General features: G+C 32.3%; 6 protein-coding genes across 6 annotated transcripts; 5 read left to right on the top strand and 1 right to left on the bottom strand. All coding sequences in view use genetic code 12, as the record gives it.

Annotated features, from left to right (window-relative positions):
• Positions 1–228: 228 nt before the first annotated feature.
• J8A68_006037 (60S ribosomal uL24 domain-containing protein) lies at positions 229–1,584 on the top strand (the record flags this gene model as incomplete). Its single annotated transcript, XM_049410168.1, has 3 exons — positions 229–247; positions 650–1,000; positions 1,418–1,584. 3 exons carry the CDS (start codon positions 229–231, stop codon positions 1,582–1,584), a joined length of 537 nt encoding a protein of 178 aa, XP_049260690.1.
• Positions 1,585–2,153: 569 nt separating this feature from the next.
• Positions 2,154–3,788, top strand: J8A68_006036 (bifunctional fructose-2,6-bisphosphate 2-phosphatase/6-phosphofructo-2-kinase; the record flags this gene model as incomplete). Its single annotated transcript, XM_049410167.1, has 1 exon — positions 2,154–3,788. The coding sequence occupies one exon, from the start codon at positions 2,154–2,156 to the stop codon at positions 3,786–3,788; it is 1,635 nt and encodes a 544-aa protein (XP_049260689.1).
• A 208-nt stretch (positions 3,789–3,996) lies between these two features.
• On the top strand, positions 3,997–4,383 carry J8A68_006035 (chromatin DNA-binding EKC/KEOPS complex subunit; the record flags this gene model as incomplete). Its single annotated transcript, XM_049410166.1, has 1 exon — positions 3,997–4,383. The coding sequence occupies one exon, from the start codon at positions 3,997–3,999 to the stop codon at positions 4,381–4,383; it is 387 nt and encodes a 128-aa protein (XP_049260688.1).
• A 77-nt stretch (positions 4,384–4,460) lies between these two features.
• Positions 4,461–4,814, bottom strand: J8A68_006034 (prefolding complex chaperone subunit; the record flags this gene model as incomplete). Its single annotated transcript, XM_049410165.1, has 1 exon — positions 4,461–4,814. The coding sequence occupies one exon, from the start codon at positions 4,812–4,814 to the stop codon at positions 4,461–4,463; it is 354 nt and encodes a 117-aa protein (XP_049260687.1).
• Positions 4,815–4,910: 96 nt separating this feature from the next.
• Positions 4,911–6,110, top strand: J8A68_006033 (ATP synthase complex assembly protein; the record flags this gene model as incomplete). Its single annotated transcript, XM_049410164.1, has 1 exon — positions 4,911–6,110. The coding sequence occupies one exon, from the start codon at positions 4,911–4,913 to the stop codon at positions 6,108–6,110; it is 1,200 nt and encodes a 399-aa protein (XP_049260686.1).
• A 799-nt stretch (positions 6,111–6,909) lies between these two features.
• On the top strand, positions 6,910–9,627 carry PSY2 (Psy2p; the record flags this gene model as incomplete). Its single annotated transcript, XM_049410163.1, has 1 exon — positions 6,910–9,627. The coding sequence occupies one exon, from the start codon at positions 6,910–6,912 to the stop codon at positions 9,625–9,627; it is 2,718 nt and encodes a 905-aa protein (XP_049260685.1).
• Between the last annotated feature and the right edge of the window lie 366 nt (positions 9,628–9,993).

The raw sequence follows: 9,993 nt of genomic DNA, 5'->3' as shown, positions 1-9,993 counted from the left end.
TCACGTGCATCCCAGCTTTAGGGTTGTTGCCCTAGCACTGCATACAATGAGATTTTTTCTAGTCTCAATTTTCTCGCACACTGTACATTGTAAGTCGCACTGTGAGAGAGGATTTTCCAAGCATACCGCATCGTTAGTATACTCATTTTTTCAGTATAATCAAAAATTTTCTTTCTTGAAAGGTATTGAGAGAGAATCCTAACTAGACCTTAGAAATACATAGTAAAGATGGCCAAGATTAGTCAAGGTATGATACTACCCATAACGAAAGAGTGGATATGAGAGAATATAATTTCATGAATGGGCATTATGGACATGATTTGTGGAACATTGAATAAGAGAGATTGAAGATACATCAAATTTAAAAATGACTAGCTAGCTACCACACAAGATTAAAGATGTTTAGAAAGCAATGTAATAAAATGCAACATCTGTGAATATCTACTACAAAGGACTTATTTTGAAATGTCGAAATGACCGACCACCATTTACCAAATATCGAAATTTTCAGTTCAACTATTTAGAGATGCAAGATTATCATAACCGCATAGTTCATACTGTTCATATTCAAGGAAGAATGATTTAGAATTATATCTCACGGATATCCCCAATAATAAAAGGAACCACAGTACTAACATAACCTTTTTAGACGTTTCTTCTTCTCGTTCCAAAGCCAGAAAGGCTTACTTCAACGCTTCCTCTGTTGAAAGAAGAGTTTTATTATCTGCTCCTTTATCCAAAGAATTAAGAGAACAATACAATGTCAAGTCTTTACCAATCAGACAAAATGATGAAGTTTTAGTTGTCAGAGGTTCTAAGAAGGGTTCTGAAGGTAAGGTTAACTCTGTCTACAGATTAAAATTTGCTATTCAAGTTGAAAAATTACAAAGAGAAAAATCTAACGGTGCTTCTGTTCCAATTAACATTCACCCATCTAAGGTTGTCATCACCAAATTACACTTGGACAAGGATAGAAAGGCTTTGATTGCAAGAAAGGGTGGTAAGTCCGAATAAATTTAGTTCATATTCTAATAAAGAGTTTATATATTACCCTACGTGTTTATTTAATATGAATGTATTTTAATGGTTTCTGTAATTTTAGAAAATGGTGTTTGATTGTCAAATATAAATTGATTACTTTTGTAGATTCAATGAATGAGGGGGGGATTGTATATACATCGAATATGCAGAGAATATGGCAGGGACGATGTGTATTCATTTGCATTTTATTAGAGGTGATCAGTTTGAGCTATCTCTACTGGGTCTGAAATGAGAGATTAAGGGACCTAATAAAATTGCATTTACTATTGTTTCTCTATATTTAGAACAACAGCACTCTTAACGAGAGTTGTTACTTTCCTTATTCTCTAGAATTGAACTTTCTCGAGAATCGAGGGTTGAGCTGGTGTCTCTATAGAAACATTTCACATTGAAGATAATATGCTCAATACAAGATCGATTCAATTGGCCATAGCTATTGCCAAAGAACGAATTGCATTATCGAATTTAAAAGTACTAACAAACGAATCAGGGATGAAAAAGTTCTTTTCAATGATGGGAAATATTCATAACAGAAGACACTAAGTACGTCTTCATTACAGAAGTTACTTAGTATATTCAATAAACGTCTTCCATGTAACTGAAATGAAAAAATTTCATACCTGAGTGCACTTTTGCAGTTAGTAACCTTGCAAAGGTTTTGGAATAGCGACAGAACAATCGAACATTCCCCTACACTAACGAATTACCCTATAACAAATACCAAGGACGATAAATCTCTTTTGTCTTTCAAATGCCATCTTCTTGATCTAACAAAATTTTCAATTCCTTGGAAGATATAGAGCTGATGAATTACCCACCACCTTTTCTTAGTATTCAATTGTCATCTTCTTACAACCAATTCGGAGGTCTCAAGAAATTTAAACCATAAAAAAAAAAAGAGCACCACCACCACCAATATTGCACGAGAGACAGAGCAGAAAAAAAATAAACTGATGTTTTTTTAAATTAATTATCCGCAGTCAACAAATTTAAACTTCCAATTAAAAAAGTGAGTGACCCGCTTAAACAAAAATTTTTTTTTACCCCATAATACATTTATATTCCCCCAATAATAATAATATATAAATATACAAGTTTCCAAACCCCAAAAAATGTCAAGTTCAGCAATTTCAGATGATGAAGGTGAATGTGAAATCTTTAATGGATTTGGAAGTTCCCCAATTAAATCAAGAAATCAAATGAGAACAACAAAACGGTGGTCATTCCATAATAATAATGCCAGACCAAATTTATATGATTTACCAGTTGATGCATCAACAGGAGGTCCACCCAGAAGATTAAGTGATATAACTGGTATTGATGGGGTTCATAAAGCTATTGATCCAGTTTATGAATTAGGTGGAGCACAATTATATTCAACTGAATCTGGTAGATTATTTCATGCTGGTAAGATAATTATTGCACTTGCTGGATTACCTGGGAGAGGGAAGACTCATTTATCGGTTAGTTTGACGAGATATTTAAGGTGGTTGGGTGTAAAGACTCATTCTTTCCATTTGGGGAATTATAGAAGAGCAAGTGCTGAAGATGATATAACTCATGATTTATTTGTTCCAACGCCAAAAAGTGAAAAAGCTCATGCCATTAGAGAAAAAGCTGTTAATGAATGTCTTAATGATATTTTAAATTTCTTTAAGGCTGATAAAGGGCAAGTGGCAATTTATGATGCTGTTAATGCTATACCTGAATTTAGACTTGAATTACATGAAAAATTTACTGAATTAAATATTCAAGTTTTATTTATTGAAAGTTTAATAACTGATGATTCTATGCTTATAAAAAATATTGAAGAAGCTGCAAGATTATCTCCAGATTATGTTAATTGGGATTATGAAAAAGCTTATAAGGATTATAGTGAAAGAATAAATGTTTTAGCTCCATATTATATCCCAATGGGATCTCAAGATGAAGAAGAACAATTATCATATATTAAATTTGTTAATTTTGGTGAGAGAATTGAATTACATAATTCAAATTATGGATATTTAATTAATAAAGTTGTATTTTATTTAATGAATTCAAGAATTAAACTGGGGTCAGTATTTTTTGCCAGATGTTATAAAAATTCATTAGATTATTCTTATGATCCTCCATTAGATGAAGATGGAATTAAATATGCCAGAAATTTAACCAGAACTTTAATTGATCATTTGAAATCTCAAGGTAAGAATTATATTGAAGAGAATTTAAAATCCACTGAATTAAAACGTGAATTATCAGTTGATGAAAGACAACCAGCCGCAGGCGTAGATGGTGTTGATGATGATTCATTAGTCGTTTGGACATCAGTTAAAAAGAGAACAATTCAAACTACCAAATATTTCCGCGAAAAGAATATTAAAATTAGACATAGAATTCAATTATCTCAAAAGAATCCAGGTATTGTTGGGAATTTATCAGATGAAGAAATTAAACAAAAATTCCCCGACGAATATGCCCAATATGATATGGATCCATATCATTATAGATTCCCTCGTGCAGAATCATATCATGATTTAGCTATAAAGATTGAACCTTTGATATTGGAAATGGAAAGAATGAGTGGAGATATTTTAATTATTGCTGATGATACTGTATTAAAAGTATTTTATGGATATTTAATGTCTTGTTCATGTTATGATATTCCTGATTTAGATTTTAAAACTGATGAAATTATTGAAATTAAATTTAATGCATATTCAAATTCTGCTGAAAGAATTAAAATAAAAGAATATGATGACAATTGATCGTTCTTCTTGTTATATATATATAATTTGTATGTAGATATGTGTAATAAATGTTATAAACATTAGTTAGCAATGTTAGTCCCATAGATTTCCATATTTGCAATTTTGCAACTTTCACCCTATTTTTTCTGCTGCTTCCAACTGAGTCGCGACTCGCATTACCTCTACGCGATGAAGAATTGATTACTTGGGACTAACACAGGATGGGATGGACCTTATAGAACAACAGAGTAATAAGAAAAGAAAGACAATAATGACATCCTCATTAATACCCACAGCAGAATACACTGCTCCGGATATATCACAACAATTATTCCATCCCGGAGATGGACCACATACTACATATGGTAAAACAACGCAGATTTCAGATATTGTTATAAAAGCAGGTGGTGAAGATAGAGATAAACCAAGTAAACATAAAGATACTGCATTGGGCCATTTACGTGCTCAGTTAACTACTCTTCAAGATCAAATAAATGTATTTCTTACTGAACGAATGCAATTGGAGAAAGATAAAATTAAGGGACAACAAATTGAAGACGATGTTGAAAGAAGAATTTTAGATGAAGGTGTTGATGAGAATGAAAGTGATTAGCTTAGCTTGCTGTGTATTATTTTTAATAGAGAATTGTATGGTATATCTGTCTATATATATTAACCCTGGTACACTACTTATTTCTTACCAACTATAGTTTGCATATTTTCAATTGTATTATTAAGTGTAGTTGTTAAATAATTTTTCTTTATATTTAAACTCAGTTCAGTTTCTTTAAATTGTTTTGAATCTTTTTGTAAATCTTCTAAATAAGATTTTGTAGTATCAGCAACAAATGCCTTTCCAACCCCTTGCCAAACAGTCTCTGTAGGTTCACATAGTTTATTTAATCGTGATTTAGTAGATTCAATTACGGTTAAATTGGTATGAACTCGATCTAATTGGACATTAACCATTGATAATTCGGCACGGGATTTATTTAGTTGGTTGTCCATTTCAATAAGGACTTTTTGTAATGCTTCTTGATTCATTATGATATGGGTGGGTGGGTGTATGTTTATATGTGTAATTTGGCAATTCAGTAGTACTGGTAGCAAGTGAAATATTTCAATCATATTCGCACTAAAATGCCCATTCCCGACCGAGAGATCAACATTTTGTTCGCCCTAGAGAAATTTTTTTTCATTCATTCTTTGGCAGCATCCAGATCATTCACCAACGAACAGCTGCCAGGAAACATGCTTAGAATAACTTCAAGAAGAATCCCTGCATTAGGATCATTAAGATTCACCGCTGTCCCAACCATCACCACCAGACTCCTTTCCAAATCAACCATTTCCTTCGCTACGGCAGGGAGATTAAACATCCCATTAGGTGATAAAACTATCGAACACAATATCCCCACCGAAACTAATAAATTATCGAAAACCTTAACCAAATTCTGGGAAAAAGTAGACACAGTACATAATCCAACCACTCATAAATATGATATTAAATTAGATGGGAAAAATTTAAGAACTCCTTTGGGATATTCACTTTCAATTCCAGAAACCAAGAAACAATTAGCATATTTGATAAATCATGAATGGAGTAATTTACCCGATTTGAAAATCAAGACTAATTCATTACCCTTGACTTCATTAGCTTCTAGAGCGATAGATTTGGAACATATTAGCGAAATGGGTATGGAAACCGGGTCGAAGAAGGAAGAAATGATTGCGAAGGTCGGAAATGCCGATGATATTAAGGTGAATATGTTGAGATATTTGGATACTGATACTTGTCTTATTTTTGGAACTTATAAAGAATATAGTGGGAAATTGAGAAAGAGACAAGAGGAATTATATAGACCTTTGATTGAGGAATATAATGATTTCTTTACTACTTATGCGAGAAATAAAGGTGGGTTATTGGCTAGTGAGGATGAAAAGATTGAATTAACTTATTTGGATTGTGAAACTGATGGTTTGAGAGGAAATAAACAAACTATTACTACTCAAGAAGTGGTTTTGGATTGGTTGGATAATCTTCCAATGTTTGATTTAATCGCATTGGAAAAAGCAATCTTAACTACGAAATCATTCTTATGTGGTGTTTCATTATTAAGATCGAATAGTTCCAATCCAGAAATTATGAAAGAATTATATCAATTTAATAAGAAGGGTATGGATGATTATTATCATAAAACAATTGAAGAAATTGTGGAATTGGGTAATTTGGAAACTATTTTCCAAACTGAAGAATGGGGTGAAGTTGAAGATACTCATGATGTAGATAAAGTTGATTGGTTGAGGAATTTAGCAAGTGCTGCGTTGATATGTCATTAGGACCCTCTGTCGTTCTTGTATATAGATATAGACAATATTTAATAGATCTTGAAAGGTTTTAAAAGAAGTAATGCCCCGCGTCAGGCTGGAACGAATCAGCCTTATTTTTAGTTCCAGCGCGCCCGTAGCGAGTCAAATTAAGAAAAGAAATTCGACCGCGCAGCCCGTGGTGGCAATAGTACTGGGAATTTAATTGATTGAATAAAATTAAACATATTGCGACGTATAAGGACCTGGCGTTGGGATAGTAAATTGTTATACTTGTTATTTCTGCATCTGAATGTTTGTAATTAAGTCGTTCCAAGGGTTCTGATTATAGCAAGCGAAGAAGAAAACAATAAGTCGTTGAGTCAAATGGAACGAAGAAATAAAATCAATGGAACGAAAACCCAGAACGAGAAATAAAAAAAAAAAAGACGTGACAAAATGTTCAGACTAAAAAAAAGAACAAAAGCAACCAAAATAAAAAAAATAAAAATGTGTTTTAGATTTGTTTGATTATAAACAAAGGGAAACAGAATTTTGCATCTCCCATTAATCAAATATAGCATCAAATAAATAAACAAGTTCCAATACAATAAGAAGGAATCTGGTGCTTTCTTTCCTTCAATCTTTTGTCAATCCAAATAGAAATCATAATAATAAGAGAAGATTGAAAAGTTAATTCTTACAACGCACCAATCAAAAGCATAAACCAGTTTTCACAAGTCACTGCAATCCCAAATCACGTCTTCCAACGGTATAATACGACAAGAGTATATATTCCTAATTCCATCTCCATAGAAAAAGACGCGTGAAAATGGAACCAATAAGTGGAGGAATCAATAAAAACCAAAATGGCAACACATCATCCAAAAATGAAAATAAACTGAGTTCGGGTCAGACACCTAGAAGAGTTAAAGTATATTTATTAAATGGAGAAGATTGGATAGATAATGGTACAGGATATTGTGTAGGGGAAATAGATCCAGAATCAAAACTACCTTATTTCCTAGTTCGAAATGAATTAAATTCCAATGATATAATACTAAAATCATTCCTTGAAGGTTCTATTCAATATCAACGACAGCAAGAAACATTAATTGTATGGACGGATACTTCTGGAAAAGATCTTGCATTATCGTTTCAAGAAAATGAAGGATGTGCTGATTTATGTGATTTTATTATAAAAGTTCAACAAGAAAGTTTGAGCCCGGGGATATCGTTATATTACGTGATACCGCATGTTTCTGAAGGTGATGATATAACTGAATTGATAACTGGACCCGTAGTATATCCACAAGATCCTACTGATGATAATTTAGAATCGGTGTTGGAAGTGATAAATCAAGGTTCAAGTTCTCAATTTACGAGAACGAAAATACTGCAATATATAATAGACAACAAATATTTCTTGAAATTGGTTGATGGATTCAATAGAGCCGAGAAGATGAAGAAATTGAAGAATTTATATACCTTGAGTGAAATCATCAAGTCATTGTTTTTGTATAATGAGACAACGCTAGTTGAAGATTTTTTAGACACGGATGAAAAAGTATTAGCACTTTCCGGAATCTTAGAATATGATTCTGAATATCCTAAACATAAATCATGTCATCGAGATTTCCTAAAAACTAAATCATTCAAATCAGTAATGCCCGTGGCTAATTTAGAAATTTTTAAAAAGGATTTTCATTTAAATTTTTTAAAAGATGTTGTATTGGCTAGATTTTTGGATGATCAAACATTCAATTTATTATCTACATTGATATATCTTAATCAAGTGGAGATTATAAATTATTTAAAAGATAATACTATTTTACAAAAATTGTTTCAAATTTATACCGATGATGAAACTGATCTAGAATTAAAAAGAGATGGGGTTAAAATGTTACATCAATATGTCCTAATTGCTAAATCACTTCAATCATTCCAAAAATTAGAATTCTTTTCATTATTAGTCAAGAATGGGTTGTTTCAAATGATAAATTTCGCTTTAAATGATAGTGATAACAAAATACGAGTACTAGGAACAGAATTAATTGTCATTATAATTGAACAAGATGTATCATTAGTTCATTCAATAGATCGAGAAGAAACGATAGATAATTCAGATCCACCAACTTTAAATACCATGCTAGAAGAATTGAATAAAGAAGAGGATAGCACCACAACCGCAACAACCGCTCGACAACAAAAAGAAGTCAAGCTTAAATTATCGGATGATATGACATTAATCTCAATCTTAGCTAAATTATTAGCAAAAGATAAAAACCCCGGTTTGAAACTCCAAGCCGTGGAAGCATTACGGATCTTACTAGATACGAATATTGCATCCAATGGAGGAAGTACGACCGATAGCAATGGAGATGATAACGGTGGTGGTAGTATGAATGATACATCCGGAGAGTTTAAGGATATAAACACCAAGAATTATTTCACGGCATTTTATTCCCAAGTTGCCCCGACATTATTTAATAAATTTATAATACTTGCCCAAAGTAATGATTTAGAAGACGAATCAATCAAGAGTTTGATTTATAGTGATGAATTGTTATTTCAACATTTATGTGATTTGATTTCATTTTGTACCCGAGAACATACGACTTTAGTCTCTAGGCCATTTTTCTTGGAGAATCATATTTTGTTGGGTGCTGCGAAATTATTGGATACAGATTGCAAATTAACCCTAAAACTTAGTGTTATTCGATGTATAAAGAATATTATTGGACTAAATGATAATTTATATTGTCGATATATTTTAGTTCATGACATATTGGGATATTTTATTCGATTTTTTGAAACTGTGGTGATGGAAAATAATTTAGCTAATTCAACTTGTTTAGATTTTTTGGAAATCATTTTAAGAAATTGTGATAATATAATTTCCAGCAAATTACATAATTATAAATTATTGGCTAAATATTTCTATGATAATTATAAAGAATTCTTGGAGACGAAATTAGATTATGTGACTACTGGAAGGGATTTTATTGAAGTAGTTGAGAGATTTGCAGGGAGTAAGTCTACTACCCCAAACCAGCATCTTCACACACAAGAGATTAAGACGGATGAGATAGGTCCTGGGTCTGATCAGGAATTCTTGGAACGAAATGCTTCGACGCCGATTAATGATGACGAATTTGTGAATGAAGATAATAATAATGACCACGATTCAAGCAGAAATGGAAATTCACTGGCTGAAGACAACAACAACAATATGCATGAATCTAAAAAGGAAGATAATAGTCCACCCGAGATCATAAACGGAGACCAACATGACTCGATTAATGGCAAAAAGAGAAAACTAGAACAGGATGCTGATGCGGAGAGCAATCATAGAATAAAACTCCAAACGAAGGAAAACAAAGCTGAAGAAGAAGAAGAAGAAGACATGATTCCGAACTTAGGTTCTCTGCCCACGGCAGCTGGGAAATTCACGGAGAATTTTAAAGCTGATTTTAGTAATGGTAATAAGAGTTTGGCAACAGTATTGTCAACATCTCCGGAAGACACGAAATGGGGGGCTATTGTATGAGAAAAACAAAATTATTTTGTAATTATTATGTATGTATGTAATGTAATTTGGTGGGATATAAGTTAAATTAATAATGTATTTGTAATTTGTATCACTTGGTGGTTATCATATATGTATATCCATGAAGTTCTATTCTTCCGTGGTGAGTGTTTTGTGAGAGGGTAGAGACTATCTCCGGTGAATCGGTTTAATTCCGTTTAACCTCGGAGAAGTTGTATTGAACGATTTTTTTTGTGGGGGTGGGGGCACGGCACCTCTTGCTTCTGAAAAATAAATTTTAATTATAAAAATCAAAAATTATAAAAGCTATTTGATTTGCTTTCTTTAATTCAAGATCCCCCATAACTAATTGCTATATAGCTTATC

The sequence above is a fragment of the Hemisphaericaspora subhashii genome (assembly GCF_019202705.1).
Source record: "Hemisphaericaspora subhashii strain CBS 10753 chromosome Unknown scaffold203, whole genome shotgun sequence".
Classification (NCBI taxonomy): Eukaryota; Fungi; Ascomycota; class Pichiomycetes; order Serinales; family Debaryomycetaceae; genus Hemisphaericaspora; species Hemisphaericaspora subhashii.
This window is presented reverse-complemented; position numbering and strand designations above follow the sequence as displayed.